At 46.3% G+C, this 24526-nt stretch overlaps 2 protein-coding genes across 2 annotated transcripts; both read left to right on the forward strand.

The window, feature by feature from the left end:
• The first annotated feature begins 1099 nt into the window (after positions 1 to 1099).
• On the forward strand, positions 1100 to 2282 carry CCL21 (C-C motif chemokine ligand 21). The gene is made up of 4 exons (XM_061164020.1): positions 1100 to 1256; positions 1371 to 1491; positions 1586 to 1768; positions 1848 to 2282. The coding sequence occupies exons 1-4, from the start codon at positions 1184 to 1186 to the stop codon at positions 1870 to 1872; spliced, it is 402 nt and encodes a 133-aa protein (XP_061020003.1). The 5' UTR covers positions 1100 to 1183; the 3' UTR covers positions 1873 to 2282.
• A 20320-nt stretch (positions 2283 to 22602) lies between these two features.
• On the forward strand, positions 22603 to 24526 carry CCL19 (C-C motif chemokine ligand 19). Its single transcript, XM_061164021.1, has 4 exons — positions 22603 to 22810; positions 23744 to 23870; positions 24098 to 24191; positions 24286 to 24526. Exons 1-4 carry the CDS (start codon positions 22750 to 22752, stop codon positions 24310 to 24312), a joined length of 309 nt encoding a protein of 102 aa, XP_061020004.1. The 5' UTR covers positions 22603 to 22749; the 3' UTR covers positions 24313 to 24526.

The following is a 24526-nucleotide window of genomic DNA, read 5'->3' on the forward strand; positions in this document are numbered from 1 at the left end:
AGATGTTTTAATGGGTACAAACTTTCAGTTATAAAATGAGTATGTTCTGAGGATCAAATGTATAACATGGTGATTATAGTTAACAATACTATACCATGGGCTTCCCTGGTGGCTCAGAAGGTGAAGAATCCACCTGCAATGCGGGAGACCTGGGTTCAGCCCCTGGGTTGGGAAGATCCCCTGGAGAAGGGAACAGCTACCCACTCCAGTATTCTTGCCCAGAGAATTCCATGGACAGAGACTGGCAGGCTACAGTCCATGAGGTCGCAAAAAATCAGATACAACTGAGCAACTTTCATTTATATTGTACTGTATACTTGAAATTTGCTAAGAAAGTAGGCCTCAAACTGTCTCACTACAAAAAACAAAAAGGTATAATTACATGAAGTGATGGAGGTATTAATTAACTTGTGGTAATTATTTCACAATATATACATATATCAACTCATCACATTGTACACTTTAAACATACACAATTTTGTCAATTATACCTCAATAATGCTGGGGGGAAAACCTAAGGGGAAACCTTCAAGGGCTTAGATTTGGCAATGGTTTCTTAAATATGATACCAAAAATACAGACAACAGAAGAAAAATTAGATAAACTGAATGTAAAATTTTTGTGCATCAAACAACACTATCAAGATATCAAGAGAGTGAGAAAACAACCCACAGAATGGAAGGAAATATTTGCAAATCATATATTTGATAAGGGGCTATTATCCAGAATGTACAGATAACTCTTACAATTCATTAATCAGATTTGTGTTTTAGTAACAGTCCTGGGTCTGCTTGAAGGAATGGCAGAACATGGAGCCTGGAGCGAACTGAAGAGGCAATCACAGTGTTCCAGAGGAGAGGTGGCAAGGCCTCCATCAAGACAGGGGCTGGGAATAGAAGGCGGGCCTTTCAGATTCAACTTTTATTGAGCAGGAGACAGGGTCGGCTTGGGGGACTGACTAGCTGTGTGAAGTTTTCATTTCCGCATACTAGTGAGGCTGGGTGCCAGGACAGGATCTGGGTGTCTTTCAGGAAGGAAGGAGGGAGATTCCTACTCTTGCCTGGACTGAGTGCCTAGGGATGGGGGAAGCGAAAGTGTCAGCCTGCATAAATAGGCAGCACACCAGTCGTAGCCCGCACACGGACCCCCAGGCTGAAACTGTCCACCTCGCCTGAGCTCTGCCATGGCCATGGCTCAGTCACTGGTCCTGAGCATCCTTGTCCTGGTCCTGGCCTTCTGCATCCTCCAGGTCCAAGGTATCAAGGAGTTGCCTGGGGAGGGGAGGAAGGCCAGGTGGGTGGGGAAGAGCTAGAGAGGCCTGGGTAGGAGTCTGCAAGCAGCCTCTCACTCCCTGCGAAACCCACCCACAGGCAGTGATGGAGGGGCACAGGACTGTTGCCTCACGTACAGCCGAAAGGAGATTCCTGCCAACATTGTCCGCAGCTACCGGAAGCAGAACATAAGCCTGGGTTGCGCCATGCCAGCTATCCTGTAAGTAGGTACAAGGGGTGGGTGCAGGCTGGCAGCTGAGTGGGAGGGCATGATGGGCAAGACTAGGACAGGCTTGCTAATCCCCGAACCCTAGGTTCTCGCCTCGGAAACGCTCTCAGCCAGAGCTATGTGCAGACCCTAAAGAGGCCTGGGTGCAGAAACTGATGCGGCGCCTGGACAAGCCATCAGCCCCACGGAAACCAGCCCATGACTGTAAGAAGAACAAAGGGGCCACCAAGTCTGGCAAGAAGGGGAAGGGTTCCAAAGGCTGTAAGAGGTAAGGGAGCTAAGGACAGGGGGAGGGAGGTGAAGGAGAGCCTCGATCATGCCCTCAGACCCCTCTTCTGCCCTCCCAGGACTGAGACCTCAAAAGGGCCATAGCCCAGTGACCAGCCCGGAGCCCAGGAGGTCCCCACCAGTCTCACCAGGGCTTGGAGCCCCAACCAAAGGGACAAGAGAAGCTAGGAGCGAGGGAGGACTTGGGGGCCCCAGAGCAGCCACTTCATGCTGGCCTTGCCTCACCCCTTCTCCAGTTTCAATCACCCCTTCTGTATTCCCACCCTATCCTGCATGGCTGCACTGCCCACATCAGGCCAGGCCTAGAGAGGCAGAGAAGGGCATGTCCCCTAGGAAGTGTGAGAGGTGGCAGCAGGACTGTCCCCTCTGAGGAAAGGCCACCCAGGGTCCTGGACCTGGCCCTGCTCCACACTACACACCACCCAGCTCTCTTTTCTTTGTAAATATGACTTATACCCAACTAAATAAACAGCCATTCTGGCCTTCTTCCCGTGTTTCTGTTCCTGTGTGTTTGTGTCCGCAAAGAAACCATTGTCACCACGGGGTGGCGGGGGGGGGGGGGGGGGGGTGGTCACACACTCTAGGGTCCCGATCAAGAGCTCAGGCTGGAAAAGTTCTATGTTCTCGCCCGCCCCAAGACTTTCCTTGCTTCTCAGGTGCCCAGATCTGCAGGCAGTAAAAGAGAAGCTGACTGGCAGGGTGGGAGCTGGGCTGCTCCGGATCTAGGGGAAATCCCTGCCCATGGAGAGATGGTGGCTCCAGGGCACACATCCTCAATGGTTCTGCATGTCCTGAAGAGATCACTCACTTCTTCCACCCCGCACTCTCACTCTCAGCTTCCCCAGAGGCTGTCCACTCTTGCCTTTTGGCATACTGGAGGGAGGTGGGAGCCTGAGCCCGCCTGTAACACAGGCAAACACAAGTTCTACTGGAACCTGCCCTACGCAGAGTTCCCATCTCCTCCCTAGGATTCCCTCCCATCCTGACCAGTGAAGGGGGGTACCTGGCCTCTCCTCCTTGCCCGATGGGGCTGTGTGCTCTCTGTTCCTATCTGGGCTCTCTAGTCCTCCCTCAGCTTCCTTCCAGCTAGAAATGCATCCTCCCCACCCCTTCTTTTCTCCTTTCTTCCCTAGCTGGGCTCCAGGGTACTTTAGCCACTTTAACCTCTTGAGGCCATGGAATGAGTCTCCAGTGACAGGTATTTGGAACCCCAGAAATCAGATGGAAATTAATCTCTTCTCCAAGAAGACTCCAGCCTGGCTCTCCTATACCTCTCCCTCCCCAGAGCAGAGACCCTCCAATTCCCCACTTCACCCTTAGGTGAGGGAGGGGAGAGAGACAATTAGATGGGGCCAGGACAAGTGAGAAAGGAGGGGACAGGTCCTGGGAGAGGGGCAAGGAGCTAGAGGTGCCTGCCGCATCTCCTTGTTCTTCCTCTGGGGCCTGAGCATGCCAGAGCACTTAACCGCTTATTATCAAGTCTTGAAAATATTTGCTGTCTGCTCCTCCTGAGGCCAGTGAAGACAGGGGCTGCTCCCTACCTATCATCATGCAGCAGGTGTATTCTTAGTCTATAAACTCAGATGTGCAAGAGTTACTGCACTTTAAAATGCTCTTTCAGGAATTCCTTGGCAGTCCACTGGTTAGAACTCAGCACTTCGAGGGCCCAGGTTCAAACCTGGTTGGGGAACTAAGATCCTGCAAGCTGCATGGCATGGCCAAAGACACACACACACACACACACACACACACACACAATATAAAATGTTCTTCCAACGAACCTGAAAGGTTGTTGCTGAACAATAAGACGCTGGGATTCTTGGCCTCTGGAGGAGACAAATTCAATCCAGGACCAGAGACGAAGCTGGATCACTCAGAGCTTTTGTGTAATAAAGTTTTATTAAAGTATAAAGGAGATAGAGAAAGCTTCTGACATAGGCATCAGAAGGGGGCAGAAACAGTACCCCCCTGCTAGTCTTCAGCTGTATGTTATACAGTCACTAGCAGTCTGTTAATGAAAAGAAAGGAATGTCTTAAAACTCAGAATGGCACCAGGCCCCTCATCCATAAATTGCATTTTGTGATAATCTTGGCACCAGATGATTCATCCCAGGCCATAAAATGATTGACTTGAATCTTGTAGAAGGGCAGATTACCATACAAATAGTTTCGTTTACATAGATTAGGGGAACAATATCTGAGTATAACATACTGTAGGTTATAACATAACAAGTAGGTTCTGAACCATTTGGCGGAACTTGAAGAGCGTTTGGGGTACATTAATATAGTTTAAGACAAACATTTACATAAGAAGAAATGTATTGGTTAACTCAAGGTTTGGGAATAGTTAGCTTCAGGTGAAACCAGGTGTCACGGCAACACAGCATTTTAAGAGAAACCTCCTTTTAAATTTGTATAGAGAAGGAAAAAAATATCGCTAGCTTTTTCCTCCTGCCGCTTAAGAGAGATTAAAAATGTCCGGCACTTGCAGCCTATTTCCTCCACTTGGAGACCCCTGGCCTTCCTGCCTGTTACCCTCTCAACCTACCCCAAGGCCCTGCACTGGAGGGCTGGCAGTCTCAGGATCCCATCTGCCAAAGGCTGTGCAAAGGTCAAAAAAACAGCAAGGCACAGGGGAGGCTTCCAACATGCCCCTGACACCCTCCCATCAGGGGATTTGTCTCACCAGTGACCCTTGTTTTCCCAGCAGGTACAACTCCCTGGGTCTTGGACCCTCCAACTCATAGCTCTGTGCCACATTTGAGCCACAGGAGTTCAGCTGTGAGAGCCTCTGGGCTTGGTCTTGGCTTCCCCAGACACCCCCCAGAGCCATCTACTCAGGTCCTACCACCTGCTTCATCCCAGTCAGGGATTACAGCCCACGGCCCACAGTGGCTAGACACATACACCAACCCCCTCCACAGTCTTAAGGAACTCTCTCCAAAACCCTCTGTTTTCTCAGTCCCTCCAAGGTAAAACCTCTTCCCAGGTTCACTCTAGACTTTTACAAAGGTAAAAGGGATTCTGACATCAGGATGCTGATATTCTCAGCCCTACCAAAATCCTCACTTGCTCTAAAGAGAAAAGAAAATGACCAGCAAAAAGAGAAAAAAAGAAAAACGCAGGCAAAACAAAACTTCATATTTCACTAAATTATCCTACCACACTGCATACCTGGTATTTGCCTCAAGCCCTGCCCTGAGTAGGCATGCAATATAATATTTATCTCATCAGAGAATGAGTCCCTACTCTCCTTTTCTGCCTTCATCTTTGACAATACTATCCTGTTCTTTCTTCTTTCTATAAGATGTATCATTCAAAAAAACCAAATAATACATACTCATGGTTAATAAAATCAGAAAATACCAAAACACTTATTCTGAACAACGATTTCCTGCAACTTTTAACTCTTAAGCTACTTCTTCTTGGAGTTGGTGCCATACGTCTAATGCTTTGTTCATACCTCTGTTTTTTTTAATTTACTTATTTTTAAAGTTATCAGTTGACTTCCTATTATAAAATGTGAAGATTTAGCTCTCTTACTAACCCTCTTCCCCTGTCACTCTAACACCTACACCACTATACAGTAGTCATGTATGGATGTATGAGTTGGACCATAAAGAAGGCTAAGCACTGAAGAATTGATACTTTTGAACTGTGGTGTTGGAGAAGACTCTTGAGAGTCCCTTGGACTGTAAGGAGATCAAATTAGTCAATCCTAAAGGAAATCAATCCTGAGTATTCATTAGTAGGACTGATGCTGAAACTGAAGCTCCAATACTTTGGCCACCTGATGCGAAGAGCTGACTCATTGGAAAAGACCCTGATGCTGGAAAAGGCTGAAGGCATGAGGAGAAGGGGATAACAGAGGATGAGATGGTTGGATGGCATAACTGACTCAATGGACGTGAGTTTGAGCAAGCTCCAGGAAATGGTGAAGGACAGAAAAGCCTGGCGTGCTGCAGTCCTTGGGGTCGCAAAGAGTCGGACACGACTGAGCGACTGAACAACAACTACAATTAGGCAATGATCAGAACTTACATTATAATGACCATGTAAATATTGTTCATTGCAGAGAAAAGTAGCATACTCTGCTTACTCTCCTTTTGTCACTCAGCTTTTTTTTGTTAAGATTCTAATTGCTCTTCCTTTTTTAAAATACCTCTACTTTCCCATTATCACAGCCTCAATATTTTTCAAACATTTTATCACAGGATTAAAGACCTAATGTTTAAAATATATGTTATAAGACAAATGGATAAGAAAGCTGTGGTACATATATACAATGGAATATTACTCAGCCATTAAGAAGAATACATTTGAATCAGTTCTAATGAGATGGATAAAACTGGAGCCTATTATACAGAGTGAAGTAAGCCAGAAAGAAAAACACCAATGCAGTATACTAACACATATATATGGAATTTAGAAAGATGGTAATGATGACCCTATATGCGAGACAGAAAAAGAGACGCAGATGTATAGAACAGTCTTTTGGGCTCTGTGGGAGAAGGCGAGGGTGGGATGATCTGAGAGAATAGCACTGAAACATGTATATTATCAAGTGTGAAACAGATCACCAGTCCAGGTTGGATACATGAGACAGGGTGCTCAGGGCTGGTGCACTGGGAAGACCCAGAGGGATGGGATGGGGAGGGAGATGGGAGGTGGGATCAGGATGGGGAACGCATGTAAACCCATGGTTGATTCATGTCAATGTATGGCAAAAACCACTACAATATTGTAAAGTAATTAACCTCCAACTAAAATAAATAAATTAAAAAATAAATAAATATATGTTATAAAAGAAAATACAAATGTGTTTATAAACTTGTGGTAGAAAAAAACTTTTTAAACATAAAGCCATAAAACACAAACTATAAGGGGGAAAGATCAATACCACTGAATTCAAAAACAAGTAGGAATTCAGGGTAAAGATGGCAAATTAAGCACATGCATTTATTTTCACTCCTTCTTGAGTCCCAACTAAAACTATAGTAAATGTTTCTGGTGTGTGTATATGTTTATAAAGGCATCAAATCACAACAATATAAATGGGAGGGGAGACAAAAGTAAGTTTCCAGAAGATTGCTGCTTAGATAAGTAAACATTTCAGTAAAAATAAATAAATAAATAAATACAAAGCATAAAATGAAATTATAAATTTGGAGGATTTCCAAATTTATGCTCATGCACACAGTAAAAATATTTTACTGAATACCAGTACAGTATGCCAGTGTTCAACAGTAAGACAATCAATGGCTTTTACTAGAAATGTGAAAAGGAAAAAATTCTAAACATCAGTCACCCCCAAAATGTATAAAACCGTCAGCCCATAAACATGAAAACTCATTGTAATCCCCAAAATCCTGGTTTTCCCTTAATACACAATTACAATTGTCTAACAATAAATCATCCTCAGTGTTATCCAGAAAATAATACCATGTTTTTAAATGATTTTTTCGCACTATCTCTTCCATGAAATGATAACGCAACCACACACACACTTATGAGATGGTGGGCCTGTTCCTTGTCAGTGTTGCCTCAAAACCTTAAACTTACTGCTTCCCCTGGTTCACTTCTTTGTAAATCCATCAACACAAATCCTTTGACACAAATGTAAAGGATGGATGGGGTGAGTAAGATTTCCCAGAATTACAGCTAATAAAAATGTCTTAACGACCTCAGAAACGAATGCTAAATTAAGCAACCAGATTTCTTAACACCCCCCACCCTCCATGGTACCTGGGCCACACTTTGGCTAGCAACTACTTTAGTCTTTACTTATCAACACAGCCTTTAGAGGGACATGATTACCAACGACAGGAACTTTCTTTTGACTGCTTCCTTTTAAAAATTAAAAATGGGGTATTATGGAGCTACCAGCACAGCACAACTGACATACTTGGCACCACCTATCCTGCTTTAAGGCATAGGAAGGTCAGCGAAACTGGATCTATACTTGCTATTTATGAAAGCTCAAAAGTAATTTGTTTCCTAGCTTTAATCATTTACATGTGACTAAATGTCTTCAGTTTCCACTGACCTCTTTTGTGAAGTTCTCTTCCTTTCCCACACCTGAGTGTTATTTCTCCTAGTATTTAGGGACAAAGTAATGCTGTTTTGTTTTAAAAAAAAAGGGGGGGGGGGTTCTTTTCTTTGGTATCAATCTTGACCAGTGAATTACCATTTTTATGGATGCTGAAATTGCCAAATCTTTTTCTAATGCCTACATTTGGAATCCTCGTAGTAACGGTTATTCTGCAATTCCCCTACAGAGATTGTGCTAGCTATGTCAACCAGCTAAAAACTTTATTTTCTTCAAGACATCCGTTTCCCAGCTGGCGGCAAATCAAAACTCCCCAGGCAAACTCTGCTGACATGTTCTTGAAGACTTTTGCTTTACAGACATGGATTGTGCTAAAAATAAATTTTAGTCTAATATTAAACGAACTCCACCTGTGATTTACCTGAGCGGCAGGCACCAATTTCGATTCATAATACCCCACAATGGATGTCTAACTCTATTCGGCTTTATTGCCCGACTCCGCCACCAGGAGGCAGCATCGTCGCCGCGGTCCTTGGTCCTCTAAAGGCAAACAGGCTTGTGAGTTGAATAACATTCCACTGTTCTCTTTTCCTTCATCTTTCTGGGGTCAATTTGTTTTATTATTATTATCTTTACTATTTTCCTCAAATTGCCTCATGCTAGGCCAGAAATTCCTGTGTGCACTGATGAGCAGGACAAACTGGTTTTTCCGCCCTTGTCCGGGTGAAAGCACTTCATCCTCCGGCACCGAGCAGAGCCCGGCACAGAGGCGCTCAGAAAACCTCCGTTAAAGAAAGAAACCCTTCTCCGAGTTCAGTAATTACGTGGTTTAAGGAACCAGTTAGGTGCGGGTTATTTATGCTGCGAAGGAAGTCCCGGAGACATAGAGTGACCTTTCTTCGGCCTTTAAGCTTTAAGACAAACATGACCATGTCCTCCACGTTGAGGCTGGACTCGGGATAAGTCGGGAATACTTGAGGTGGGAGAGACACTCACCAACACCAGCCTCCCGCTGCCCACGCGTCCCTGCCCGCCCGGTACCCGCGGGTTCAGTGGCCCGAGTGGCGAAGATTTGTCCAGACGGCCGCTGTGCTCAGCCCAGGGTAACCGCCTCCCGGGGGGCTTCCCAGGTTCACTCTGACCCCAGGTCCCCCGGGCTGCAGGTCCCGCGCACAGCCTGAGTCTCCCTTCCGCACGTTCCGACCGCGCGCCGGGACCCCTGGCCTCCGGGACCAGCGGGGGCCTGGAGAGGGGACAGCACCAGAGGCCGGACTTTGGGCCCAACGCCCTTCCCAATCTCTCTTAGGAGCCCGCCGGGTCGCGGCCGCACCCCGCCCTCGCTAGAGCATCCGCGGCCAGCCGGCGCGCTGCCCACGCCTCCGCCAGAGCGGCGCTCCAGCCAGAGCCTCCTTTCTCAGGCTGGAGCGCCCTCTGCAGGCCTGGGAAGGGAGACACATCGGGCACGCAGAAGTGGAGACAGAATCACAGCGCCTGTGTGTGCGCGCGCGCACACACACACACACACGTGGCAGGCACACCAGTCACGCTCAGCCACATATGCACATTCATCCATTCAACAAATATTTATTAAGTGTCTAATGGAGCTCCTCTCCACGATCCCCAACCCCCCTCTACTCCCACTCACTGACTAAAGTGCCCTCCACCCAAAATCTGCGACCCGTGGGACATGGGTTTGGTCCCACCGGGAGCATGAAGGCCGAGTGGGCTCCTTGAAAGAGTATGAACCACCCCGAGCTGGGAGATTTGTCCAGAGTTGACACTAAACCAGGATCACCACAAAGGTCACTTGGCTGAGAAAAGACAAATAGGTGAAGCATGAAGCACATTCCAGGTGTACGGTCAGACACTGTTACAAACCCACCGCCCTGGTCTCCAACCCACCCCCTCCTTCACTGGATCATTTAAACCAATGACTGGGGAGTTGGTGCCTTAACACCTTCCTCGCACAGATCCTGTGTCCTCTCACCTTCTGCCATTATAGAGGGTACCATCACAACAGCTGACAGCTGTCACCTTCCCTGAGCCCTCTTCACCTCCCTGATCTGTCAGTGCTAGGGGCTTCCAGGCCCTGGAACTTGACCCCTTTTGTCTACACTCACTCCCTTGATGATCTCATTGTCTTAAGGTTTTAATGATCATGCATATGCTCCCAAATTTTTATCTTCAGCTAGAATCTCTCCCTTGAACTCTAAACTCATACTACCAACTACCTACTTAACATCTCCACTTATATAAGTCAAAAATTCAGCTTCATCTTAAAAAATCAAAGCAAGGCTCCTGGATGGAGGGCTAAATTAGGATCTTGGGATTAAAACACATCTGCGAGCTAAGTCATGTTGTGTTTGGTTGTGTTCAACTCTTTGCGACCCCATGGACTGTAGCCCGCCAGGCTCCTCTGTCCATGGGATTCTCCAGGCAAGAATACTGCAGTGGGTTGCCATGCCCTCCTCCAGGGGACCTCCCTGACCCAGGGATCAAACCTGTGCCTCCTGTGTCTCTTGCATTGCAGGCAGATTCTTTTCCACTGAGCCACCGGGGAAGCCCCAAAACACACATGCTACTATATACAAAATAAATAACCAGCAAGAATATGTATAGCACAGGGAAATATATTCAATATCTGTAATAACCTATAGTGGAAAAGAATATATATACGTATAAACTTAATCATTTAGCTGTATACCTGAGACTAACATAACATTCTAAGTCAACTATACTTCAATAAAATTAAAGAAAAAAAAAGTCTCCTGACCATTTCACAAACCTACTCCTCTACAACTCTTCACATGTTGATAAATACAACTCCAACCATTGCATTGCTCAAGCCAAAACCGTTGCACTATTTTCTCTGTCTTTTTCTTGTCTTTCTCTCATATCCTGTGCTGAACCCCTCAGCAGAGCTCTTTGGCTCTACTTCAAAATACTTCCAGAATCTGACCACTTCTCACCAACTCACAGCAACCTCATGTCCTCCCTGGATTATTGCAAATGCCTCCAACCTGGTCTCCAGGCTTCCATTTTTGCACCACTTTGGTCTATCCTCCATCTGACAGCCAGAGGGAGCCTTTAACACATGCCAGATCATGTCACTGTTAAAAACCCTCCAAAGCTTCCCCCAACGCATTTCGGAGAACAGAAACCCTGCAATAGCCTACAAAGCCCTACTCTATCTGTCCCATATTGTTATCTGGCTGTATCTTCTACCACTCTGCTCTTTGCTCACTTTCCTCCCATAACAACGGCCTCCTTTCTATTCCTCAGATACACTCTTGCCTCAAGACATTCACACTTGCTGTTTTCTCTAACAGAGCATCTTCCCCAGCTCTCCACATGGCTCTCTCCCTCACCTTCTTCAGATGAGCTCTCTGCTCAAATGTAATCAGAAAAGACTTCCGTGGCCATCCTCCCCAGTACTCCCTATCCCTCTGGCCCTGTTTATTTTTCTTCATAGCACTTTCTGCCATCTGACATACAATTTTTTTTTCTTGTTTGTTTATTGCTGCTTTCCTTCATTAGAATAAAAACTCCACAAGAGCAGGAATCTTTCTGGTTTACTGCTGTGTCCCAGGGCCAAGAACAGAGTCTGGAACATAAGACGCCCTCAATAAATATTTGTTGAATGAATGTGGTATAAATCCCTTGTATATAATTATTTCATTATTTCACATTTTGCTGCTGATTCTCAGGATCTTTCCCAACAGAAATTCCAGGAAGAGAGTATTAAAATTTAATTGAAAGCTTAATGCCACCTCAGCACAATACTCTTGTATCATACAAGATCTTGGTGGGAAATAAATGGCATGACCCAAAAGGCTTAATTTTAAAAAATTTAGTGAAGTTCCATTTACAGAGGTGAGGGCAGGGTTACCGTGGGCAGCCACTGTACATGAATTAGTATAGCTCCAAACTTCAGGCCATCTCTCCTTCTCAGCAAAGTGACATTAAGTATACGGTCTGAAATTCTGCCCATTGAGACTTCCCTTCACTGTTGTCTTTCAGGGCCTGAGACTAACCCCTGAAGGTAAACAACCATCTATTTCTGAATGATGCCAGCATACCTTAGAGACCCATCTGAAAATCAAGACCAAGAATTTTCTCTCTATAGTGACTGTTTGTAGAAAATTTCTCCATGACGGCATAAGTATGATCAGAAGAAGAGGTAGAAAACAATACAAGTAAGAATCTGAGTCACCCACCCGTGTTTTATCCATGCCTTCTGAAACTTCTAAGGCCTGATCTCAAATGTACAATGTTCATTTGACAGTAGAATGCTATCAGGCACATCTAACCATACAGTTTGCTATAGATAACACCCTAGGTTGTATTGCCACTGGGTGATCTATAGTTTAGACTATAGTCTAAGTTTTAGACCAGGGTCCAGTGGCAAATCAGACACTGATTTTCAAGTAGAAAATAATCATTAGGGTGTTGGACACCCTAAATCTTTGCTGTAAGCCTCTTACCGGGGCTCCTACAGCACCCTTCTCTGCCACAGACAGTCTGAAATTCATTGGATTTACGAATCATAGGCTCAAGTAGCCAGGCAGATTTCCCCAGAGCCTAAACCTGCAGCAGATCCCTTCCTCACTCTAGACCTCAGTCAAAACTGCCAGCTTTATGCCATATCCAGTAATATTTTGCTATACTACTCCTAAATAGGATAGATGTTGCCTCCCAAATCCAAGCTTCTCTTTAAGCATTGTGCCTCTTCATATAAAGGTGCAACATTCCCCAGATCACTTTTTCTCAGTTCCTGCCTACTTCCTATGCTGTGTGCTCAGTTGCTTGTCATGTCCAACTCTGTTGACCCCATGGACTGTAGCCCGCCAGGCTCCTCTGTCCATTGGATTTTCCAGGCGAGAATACTGAAGGGGGTTGCCATGCCCTCCTCCAGGGGATCTTCCCGACCCAGGGATCAAGCCTGCATCTCTTGTGTCTCCCTGTAAGGAATGATAGGCAGATTCCTTACCCACTGAGCCACCCAATAGCCTAGAAATTTTACCTGTGTGGCAGAATCCTGAAGTTTTGGAAGACTTTTTCTCTCCCTCTGTCATACGTAGTAGGTCTTACTGAAGCATTTAAGGCAAATGCTATTTCTTATGCGCCAGTAAACCTAATGCCATCAGTTTAAAGGACCATTTTTATATCCTTGGGATACCCAGATTACCTTATGATAATCAGAGCAGGAAAGTTGACACATCCCTGAGATAGACAATGCAGGGGTATTTCTGTCATTACAGTTGAAAAGGAATGGATTTCGTCAGTCTTTAAGTAGCTGGTACAGAAATAGGCACGTGCTAGTTTATTAGCTATAGTATGCCAAAGTATCTTTCACTGGAGGCAATACAAATTCTCTTTAAATCTTGGAAGGTGCTCTCATCTATGCACCTTATCTAGCAACAAAGCACTGCTTAAAGTTTACTACTGTAGTGGGGGATGTAGTGGGACAGGCCCATTCAAAGGACTCTCACATGGCCTTCCTGCCATAATTTTCCTTCCTCCATGGTCAAGGAACCAGTGTGGAGACTTTGCTAATCACTAAGTATACTTATCCCCACTATACATTCTGAGGGCTTCCCAGGTGGCTCAGATGATAAAGAATCTGCCTGCAATGTGGGAGACCTGGGTTCAATCCCTGGGTCAGGAAGATTCCCCTGGGGGAAGGGAATGGCTACCCACTCTGGTATTCTTACCTGGAGAATTCCGTGGAGCAGAGTTGGACTCAACTGAGAAACTAACACAAACTAGAGAAATAACCACTGGATAAGTCTTACAGACTCACTGTGAAATGGACCTGGATCAAGATGCTTCTGTCACCTCAACTCCATAAACCCTCATTCTGACTAGTGGATCTCAGTGGGGTTTTGGGTCCCTAAGACTCGTACTAACATGAGACAGTACCCAAAGATCTGAATATTTTCTGTTCCGCTATTCATAGTCACTCTGGCAAATGGTTACAGATCTCTCTGGGAAAGGAAGGCTTAGAGCAGTGAGTCTCAAATTTTAGCATACATCAAAAACAACCATCAGAAAGGCTTGTTAAAATACAGATTGCTAGGCCATTCCCAGAGTTTCTGACTCAGTGGAGTTGTGGCAGAGCCCAAGAATTTTAATTTCTGACAAGTTCCCATATGATGCCACTACTGCTGGCCCAAGGATTACATTTTGAGAAAGATCTATAGAATCCACCTATGAAAAGACTCAGGCCTTCCCATCACTCACCCCCCAACACCCGATCAAAGGGCTTCAGGTCTGGGGAACTGATTTAAGTCATGGAACTGGATAAAAGACTGTAAATCCCCAATACAATTTGAATCAAATTTCTCCCTACCAGGACTAGACATTTTACACTTATATGAGTCAAGTAGCACATCAGTAAGTTGTCCATCTGTTTCATTCGGAGGAACACTATGATCAATTAACTGCTACCACAGATCCTCATGCTCAAAGCATAATGATTAACAGGTGTCCCTGCAGCTTGAGATTCCCAGGTGGCACTAGTGGTAAAGAATCTCCCTACAAATGCAGGATGATGCAAAAGGCACAGGTTAGATCCCTGGGTCAGGAAGATCCCCTGGAGTAGGAAATGGCAAACCACCCCAGTATTCTTGCCTGGAAAATTCCATGGACAGAGGAGCCTGATGGGCTACAGTCTATGGGGTGGCAAAGAGTTGGACATGACTGAGAATTCACATGCATGTGCACGCATGCACGCACGCACACACACCCGCACATGCATGCGCACACACATACACACCTGCAGCTTATTTAGTAATTCCATTCATCTTATTGCTCAGAAGGTGAGCATCTGGACTCTACCACGCAAAGATTCCATCATTCTCCTCAAAATAAGACTGCCCAATCCTAAGAGAATATCTCTCATCCTCATCTCCTGCCTACTAAGGAAACCACTACAGTGCTTTTCAAAGTTAGTGTTCCCATCACCAATGCTTTTCTTATGACCTTGAAGAACTAATTGTCTTCCTGGGTTCTTCAGAGGTAGTGGTTGCACCCAAGAGGGGCCCTCCAGAAGCCAGAATTGAAAGAGACACATGCACCCCAATGTTCATTGCAGCACTGTTTATAATAGCCAGGACATGGAAGCAACTTAGATGTCCATCGGCAGACAAATGGATAAGGGAGTTATGGTACATATACACAATGGAATATTACTCAGCTATAAAAAGGAATGCATCTGAGTCAGTTCTAATGAGGTGAATGAAACTGGAGCCTATCATTATACAGAGTGAAGTAAGCCAGAAAGAGAAACACCAATACAGTATATTAACACATATATATGGAATTTAGAAAGATGCTATCAATATATGCAAGGCAGCAAAAGAGACACAGATGTAAACAACAGAATTTGGGACTCTGTGGGAGAAGGCAAGGGTGGGATGACTTGAGAGAATAACATTGAAGCATGTATATTACCATATGTAAAATAGTTGACCAGTGCAAACTCAATGCATGAAGCAGTGCACTCAAAGCTGGTGCTCTGGGACAACCAAGAGGGATGGGTGAGGAGGGAGGTGGGAGGAGGGTTCAGGATTGGGGGAACACATGTGCACCCGTGGCTGATTCATGTTGACACATGGCAAAAACCATCACAATATTGTAAAGTAATTATCCTCTAATTAAAATAAGTTAATTAATTTTTAAAAAGAGGGGCCCTCCAACATTCCCATCTCTCTAATCTTTGCACCCCTTCCTCTCTTTTGCTACTCAAAGTATATTCTGAGGACCAGCAGTATCAGCATCACTTAGAAGCTTGTGAGAAACAGAATATCATGGACTTCATCCAGAACTACTGAAGCAAAATCTGCAGTTTAATAAGATCCCCCAGTGAGTCGTATGCACATCACAGTTTGAGGAAGACTATTCTACAATGTGTCAGTGAGGTTCTAGCATCTCAACCTCTCGATCATAGGCCACTGTTGAGTCCAGGTTTCCAGCAACCAACCCAATAGATTATTAGCACCATTCCCAAGTGCTTGGCCAATACAGTGATACCCCAATCCTGGATAAGGGCATCCATGTCAATAAATTTGTCCTCACTGGTCCCCAAGATTCTCCCAATACAGTTGACAAGTTCTTACAGCTCCTTCAATGAATATGCTTTTGTTCTTGGAGCTATTAGGTAGTTAGAGTAGGAAAAAGGAGTCCAAAAATGGCAATGGCTAAAATATAAAGAAAGAGAAAACCCCACGAAAATGGAACAAAAGAAAATCCACTTTTTTCTGAGTGAGAAGTTCAGGTGAAACACATACACCCCCTTCTTGGCTAGCCCAACTTGCATAGGGCAGGCTTAGGTGGGAGGAGACAAAACATATAAAAAGAGGAAGCCAAGCTGGACTGAGGCCTCTCCTTTCTGGTCGGCCTATCCTCATGCCTCGAGGGTGTACTTTCCTTTGCTTGCTGAATAAAACTCTGAGCTGTAACTGAGCTGTAACACTGGTCTGCCATTTCAAATCTTTGCTGCGGCAAGACAGAACCGAGGAAATGACACACTCCCCCAACATATCTGGTGCAGTGACTCAGATTTAACCTGGCCGAAACAACCTCAGCTCAGCCCCAGCTAGGCGGAGACCAAGCACAGCAGAAGCCCAACGAGGCAAAACTCACGTGGTGGAAACTGAACGCAAAGGAATCCCAGTGCAGTGGAAGTAACAAGAAGCCTAGTGTGCTGAAAACCAAATCAACAAAAAAACAAACTTGGCAGAAAGCTTGCACAGCTCAGTCTCAGATTCCAGAAGACCTCCAGTTAAGGTAGGAGGTCCTCACCCCCATGGTTGGAAGGACACATGGCTAAGAAAATCTTAATTCTTTTACCATCTCTCATTTCTTGTTTCCTCGAACTCCCTGCTAACAAGCTACTGGCAGTGGGTGCAACTGAGGGAATCTGGCAGGGGCTACTCCCCAGTGTGTCCCAAAGGCTCCACTATTCTCTGCTCCCTAGTAGCTGTTGCCCAAGCAGGTGAGGGTTCTTCTGTCCTTAACCTCCTTTGTGCCAAGGATAAAGCCAATGAAAATTGTGGGCACCAGGTCAGGCATTTAAGTTTTCCTGGCAAGTTATAAAAGGGTTTCCTCAGCACATTTTTCCCTCTGCTTTTTCCTCCTGTCCTTCAGCTCCTCTTTCTTCCATCTATGCCACTGTTTACAAGTATTGGACAGGCCATTATCTTTCCACTTCTGAAAACTGTGTTTGAAACTGTTTACCTAAAATTGGGATTAAAGCCCACGTGGCAGGGACTCTGTGCTCTGCTTGGTCACTCAGTCGTGTCTGGCAGGGACTCACACCCGGCCAAAACCCATGTTGCCTGGTTTCAGGACCTAATGAAGCTCAGGTTCTTGATGTCTCATTGTAGAAAGAATTCAGTGAGAGACACAGTGACAGGTAAGAGTGATAGAATTTGTTTGAATTCAGGCAGAAGCACAGTCCACAAAGTGTGCCATCACAGAGGGTGTATGTGGCGACCATGAAATGTGTGGTTAGTTTTTGTAAGCCGGTTGATTTCATATGCTAATGAGTGGGAGGATCATTCCAACAATTGGGGAACCACCCACTCCTTGGTCTTTTGATAGTGCCTCTGGGTGTGGCATTTAGCTTGCAGATTGACGATCCAGGTTTAGTTGAATTTGACTTGACTGCCATCTTGGACCCATTTGCCGGGTTTATTTATAAACCCATAAACCCATTTAATGGGTTTATGTTATGCTCTTGGGCTCTGTCATTCTTTCAAAAATTGTGCCCCGCCCCGCTTCTGTCCTGTTTCATGCTCTTTTCTTGAGCCCCATCCGGGCCCACAATGTTGTGTCTACAATCTTCTGGCAGGATGACCAGAAAATAGCTGACCTTGGGAGGAAAATACTCCCAATAAAATATTATTGGAAAATAGTATCCAATCCCTCTAGATATTCAGGCCTTCATCTTCCATGTTTCCTACAACATGTGCAACAACAGCGCCTCTCAGTGGACCCGCCAGGGCAGGTGTCAGGCACACAATGCTTGCTAGGAGTCCATCTGCTGGTGGCATCCCTTCAAGGACAATTGGGCTTCCAAGGATAATGTTTGCCACTTTGGGAATTAGGCCTGTAGGCCATTTGGGCCCAAACCCTTACCACCCTTCTCCTAAAGTTACAAACATACCCCCGATCAAATCTCCACTCCACCTTTATGGAACATCTGGTCTGTTGCCTCTTATCAATTTGTTCTTAAGCCATTTACTAACTCCTACAACTTACTAACTCTTCCCCCTCTGTAGGCAACATCGCTCCACCCAGTTTATTATTAAAGTACCCTTAATGCCCCTAACAAGGCCAGATAACCCACTCCTTTGTCATTACTTCTGTTATTACCTAGAGTGGGTCTATGGCAATGAAATGTTTACCATTGGAGACAACCTAACCTGCTCTTATGGAGGACTAGGGGAGGAAATCAGTAACTTACATTCCCTCAGAGCAATAAGAGGATAAGACTTATGGCTATTTTGCCAGGTTCCCAGTCTCAGGGCACATGCTTGGATTGCGTTACATCATGGTATCTATTCCCATCCGTGTGGACAAACTGGCAATGAGTTAAGATTGCAACCCCTTAATCCTACCCACCACTAGCCACGCTGGAGACCTTGGAGATGCCCAACTCCAGCCTGGGGTCCCAGAAGGCCAACCTGCCTAGGGTCCCCAGGAGGCTGTCATGCCTCACCCTCCTCGGGGTCCACCAGCCCAGGGTCCCAGGAGGCTGACATGCCTCAACCTGCCCAGGGATTCGATCTCCAGCAGGTTGTCACACCTCAACCTGCCTGTGGATCTGCACCCCAACCCAGGGACACCCAGCTCTCAGGTTGCAACAATACAGGGTAGGATAGGCTTCAGAAAGACTCACCCATAAGGAAGACCACCCACGCAAATAGAAGGAAGCCTATTAGTTGTGGAACTGTGCCCGGTCCCAGCAATAACTCAGGAGTCCAATGAGAACCCCATTGCCTTTCTGGAAAGTCTCAAAGAAGCCCTCCAAAAGTATACCAATCTGGACTTAGACTCTTACGAGGGACAGGTGATTTTTTAAAGGACAAATTCCTGACCCAATGTGCATCAGACATCAGGATAAAGTTACAACAGCTACAGCAGCAGAACCCTGCTGCCTCTTTAGATGAAATGGTCCAGAAAGCTACCAATACCTTTTATAACAGAACAGGAGAGGGAGGCCAAGGCCCAGGAAAGGGAGAGAAGGAAGGAGACAAGCCATGCCCAGATGCTGGCTGCCCTCCAGGGAGGCCCTATGGCAAACCCCGAGTCCTTGAAGGACAAGGTACAAGGCAAATGCCTAATCTATAGACAGAAAGGACACTGGGCCAAAGGATGTCCAAACCATGGCAAGTCTACTAAAACGGCTTGCTACAAATTCCATCATTTGGGACATTGGGCAGCACAAGGAACTATATTCAATACCTTGGAGTAATCTATAGTGGAAAAGAATATGAAAAATGATTCTGTTTTGTATATGTGTGCATAGCTGAATCACTTTGCTGTACACCAGGAACGAAGACAATATTGTAAATCAACTACACTTCAATTAGAAACAAAAAAGAATTTCACAGTAGTTGTCTGAATCTCTACCTATAACTTGAATTAAAATTTCATGTTCTTAAACTTTTCTTTTCCTTATGTAATTGTGCCAGCACAATTAGAAACAGGCAGACCATCCAACAATATATGTAATGGCCATTTGAAATCACCATTTGAGGCCATAGTAATTAAGTATTGAGGCATTTATCTCCTAATGTCTTTCCCTCCATCAACATCCCACCCCACACCTCACTTAAGGATAGTCTTAAGTGATGGTGGTGCTCCCTCATGCTCCAGATTACTCATGTCCTCTCTCGTCATGCAAGGAGGTTGGTGCACTCAGCAAATATATGAACAACCCAATCCCAGGATCCCATTTTGGGAATCTATTCCTGTGACCTCTTCTGGTACCATTTATTGTATCGGTCAGGATGCTGGCAGGAAACAGATGACACAGTCAAAAAAAAAAAAAAAAAAAAAGATCTAGCCAGAAAGATTTCAATAAAGGGGATATTTAAGAGATAGGAGTCAGGATTAAGAAACCAACATGGAATGGTGAGGCATTCAGGGTTTAGCAATAACGAGAAACCATTATCACACCAAGGCCTGAGGGCCAGAGGAAGAAACATTATTTCGGGATTCTTTGAGATAAACCCATGGAGAGGAGCCAGTCAAAATAATCTGTAACTGTAGATCAGTGGCTCTCATACTCCATCAAGTACCAGAGTCACCAAGGGTGCATTAAAAAACCAATTACTCCAGTAGATCTGGAGTAGGACCTGAGACTCTGCATTTCTAACAAGCTCCCAGGTGACACTGATGCTGCCGGAAGACAGCTCTTTGAGAACAATTTCCAGGGAGTAAATCATTCACTCCGAGAAGTATAGCAAGATGAAGGATTTGGAGAATTCACATCCCAACCTCTCTCTCCTACCACTGATCTCCTACTGCTGCTGCCTGCCATGGACCAAACCCAAACAGAAGCTAAAGGATAAGGGATCCTGAGTGATACTGTCTGTAGAGGTCACCCTTCTAGAGAGCAGAGCAGAGCAGAGTGGAGACTGGAGTGGGGTGCGACAACAGAGAATTATCAGAACCACCACAGGGATCCACAGAAAAATGGATAGACAGATGAACCGACAGATACATGAATAAAAGAATAGAATAATAATAATGGTTAATATTGAATGTTTCTTGTGTACCAGCCTCTAAACTAAGGGTTTTGCTCAGACTACCTCATTTAATCCCAAGAAGGATTCCTGTCTTACAGATGAGGCTAAGACACAGAAACTAGATACTTTTCACATGGTCACATAGATGGCAAGTAATGGAATCTAAATCCCAACCTAGGCATGCAAGCTCTAGAGCCTGACTCCCCTGTGCTGCTCTGTGATCAATGGCAGACAGGCAGTGTGGGATGGGAGGAAAGAGTGTAAATCTTGGGACTTCCCTGGTGCTCCAGAGGCAAAGGCTCCATGCTCCCCATGCAGGGGGCCCAAGTTCGATCCCTGGTCAGGGAACTAGTTCCCATATGCCATGATCCCTTGAGTCACAGCAAAGATTGAAGATTCCTGGGTGCCACCACTAGAACCTCAGCACAGCCAAATAAATACTAAATTAATTCAAAAAAAAAAAAGAGAGAGAGTGTAAATCTGGGACTTCCCTGATGGCAGAGCAGATAAGAATCCACCTGCCAATGCAGGAGACACAGGTTCAAGCCCTGATCCAGGAAGACTGCACATGCTGTGGAACAACTAAGCCCATGTACCACAACTACTGAAGAACCTGTGCTCCCCAGTGAAAGAAGCCACTGCAATGAGAAGCTCACACACTACAACAAACAGTAAACCCCCACGCGCCACAACTAGAGAAAGCATGTGTGCAATGAAGACCCAGTGCAATGAAAAATAAAAATAAATAAATAATTTTTTAAGAGTGTAAATCTTAAAGATACCTGGTTCCAGACACTGACTTGCCTTGTGACCTTGTGTTCTTAGCCTCATTCTTTATGTGTTTTTAAAGGCGATAATGATATGATAATATAGCTACTTCCTAGTTTTGTTAGGAAAGTTAAGCAAGTTAATAGTGGTAAGCTCTTCGGTACAAAATCTAGCATACAGTAAACAATCAGAAATACTATTACTACTTTATTATTAATGGATAAAAAGAAAAACAAGATCGCTTTGCAGCCTTTTGGCTAAGATCAAATGTAGGAAGAAAAATAATTCAGAAACTTGTGAGGGAAACATTCCCCCATTCAAAAAGAGTCCAGGACTTGGGTAGGGATGGTTGAATGGGTGTCCCACATACTAACTTCTCTTTTGAGGCTTTCTTTTCTGGTCTATCTCTGGTCTCTTTCCTAAGGATGGGAAATCAGTTGTCCCCTTCCTCATCAGTCTATTCCTTGAAATTTGGGGATTTGTGTGAATATGAGCTGGCCAGCCCCCTCTCCTTAAAAATCCCCTCTTGGTTCCCAGGATCCAAAGGAAGGGAAATCTGAAGGGGGCTCTGCCAGGCCAGGCTCTGTCCAGCTGTTCTGTTGACCCAGGTGTTGAGCACATGAAAATGGTAACTAGAGAAAGGGGCAGTGCTTGCTGAGTCAGGAGGTCGAATCCCAGGGGCCTGAGATGTGGGAAGGGGTGCTGGGCCTCCTTCCAAGGAACATTCCTTCTCAACTCTCTTGTCCCAAGGGAGAGACAGATTCTGAGATGATGGATGGGCGGGCACTGTGATGACCTAGGGAGGCTCTCCCAGCTCCACGGATGTTCTGAAGGCACCAGGGGGGCTTCTATACCACCACCAGCACCAGAGACAAGAACCACAGAGAAAAGAGTGAGGAAAAGGCATGAACCCAGGGAACGGGGCACGCCTCCTCACTCTGGTCCCTTGAAACAAAGCATCACTTCTGGAGGCCAGTCCAGTGGCCGATGATGCAAATGCCACCAGAGAGGTGACAATGTGAACTCTCTCTCAAGCTGACAGCACAAGGTCCCCTACTTTCAGCCAGACTGCAGCCTGCTTAGTGGGTTCTTAGAGCTGAAGCCAAGGAAAACAGAGAGAAGGAAGGGGGGGCAGGGTCAGGTTCCATTAGACAGAGGGGGCCAGAGGGGAATCCACAGATGGGACTTGGAGGGGATTTCTGAGTGGGGAAAGTGAAAGTTCCGGGCCATAAATAGAAGGCAGCCCCGGCTTCCTCTAGCTGCCACACTCACGTTCCCAGATCCCTCACGCCCTGCACTTGCCAGCTGAGCCTTGACTTCACGGGGACTCTGCCCGATTCACTGGCTCACAGTTCGCCGGCAGTCAGCCTCCGCTCCCTCTCCATGGCATTCCAGACAGCCTCCCTGCTGGCCATCAGCCTGCTGATCCTCTGGGTCTCCCCTGGTAAGACTGAGGGATGGCTTGGCGGGGCGGGGGTGGGGTTGATGGCGGCAAGGAGCAGGATGTCTAGAGCTCAGACTGCTTGCCATGGGATGTGGGGGACCCTGTGAGTCAGGGTTGAATGTTTCAGTGAGCCTGGCGGCTCCCTGTGCCTGCAACTGGGAGTGTACCTGAGCCCCCAAATTCCAGCATGTGTCTGTCTCTTGGCGTATCCGGAGCCTATGACTCCCCCTTTCTCTGCAGGCTCTATTGCCTGCTGCCTCAGTTTCCCAGGTAGGAGAGAACAGTCTATATTTGCTTAAAGTGGGGAGAGTGGGAGACACTGAGCCAGAGCTAATGATCAAAAATTTTAACAATTCCTAAGTTCTACTAATGTCAGCTTCCTGCTGCTACTCTACCCCCAGCCTGTTCCCCACCCCACATTCATCCCCCACACTGTGACCAGCATGAATTCTCCATCTTAACTTCCCATGGGGAAGTTAAAAGGATTTGGTAGAGAGGTTGGGGTGATCCAGGTAGCAGAAAGTCATCTGTGGGGCTCAGAACAGCAGTTGTTGGCAAATAGCATTTCAATTTATTTAGCAACCACAGGTGGCGCTAGTGGTAAAGAATCCGCCTGCCAATGCAGGAGACATAAGAGACATGGGTTCGATCCCTGGGTCAGGCAGATCCCCTGGAGAAGGGCATGGCAACCCACTCCAGTACTCTTGCCGGGAAAATTCTACTGACAGAGGAGCTTGGTGGGCTACAGTCCATGGGGTCACAAAGGGTCAAACACGACTGAGCAACTTAACATGCAGGGCCACACTGGCGCATACTGGATGAAGATTAATCTGGTCTAGCTGCCGCCACACCCAGACAGATGTCCTTAACACCAGTGAGGGTTGTGACTCCCCTCCTCAGGATCCCTGTATCTTGACACTAATCCCACCCTAGCTCTGGGAGGTGCCAACGACGCTGAAGACTGCTGCCTGTCTGTGACCCAGCGCCCCATCCCTGTATTCCTGGTGCGAGCCTACCGCTACCTGCTCCTCAAGGATGGCTGCAGGCTACCTGCCGTCGTGTGAGTTTGAGGAGGAGCCTGTCTGGCCTCACCTCCCCCATCTGCCCCTGGTGAAACCCACTCTCACCTCCTTATTTCTCTTCTCCTTGCCAAGCTCAACCCCTGCAAGGAAGTCCCTGAAACAGGCTCCCAGATGTGGTCCCCAGTCATTGCCCTTCCCACCGGGCCTGCTGGGAAACTGCTGGGTTCCAGGGCTGTTTTCTCTGACCTCTGACCTTTGTCTCCAGGTTCACCACGCAGAGAGGCCATGAGCTCTGTGCACCCCCAGACCAGCCATGGGTGGACCGCATCATCCGGAGACTGAAGAGGAACTCTGCCAGGGCAAGCCTGACCCTCCCCAGCCCTGCCTCCTCCCTCCAATCCCCTGCCCAAGACCTCAGTCCGTGACCTTGCCTCTCTCTCCTTCCTCCCCCAGAGAAGTGTTCCAGTAGCTACCCCATGACAGCCCAGAGAAAGCCCTGTGTTCGGGAGACAGAATGTGAATCACTGAAGCCCTGGGGAACCAAGGACCAGAAGGCAGGCCCCCTGCCCTCCTGCATCAGACCCGACCTGGCTGCAGCAGGGCGGCAGTGTCATTGTGAGTGTGAGTGTGAGTGTGAGTGAGGATGTGTGTGGTGAAGATTGCAATGTTTCCAATAAAGCCCAGCTGGTCCCCA

Source organism: Dama dama, chromosome 16 (assembly GCF_033118175.1).
Source record: "Dama dama isolate Ldn47 chromosome 16, ASM3311817v1, whole genome shotgun sequence".
In the NCBI taxonomy this organism is placed as follows: domain Eukaryota; kingdom Metazoa; phylum Chordata; class Mammalia; order Artiodactyla; family Cervidae; genus Dama; species Dama dama.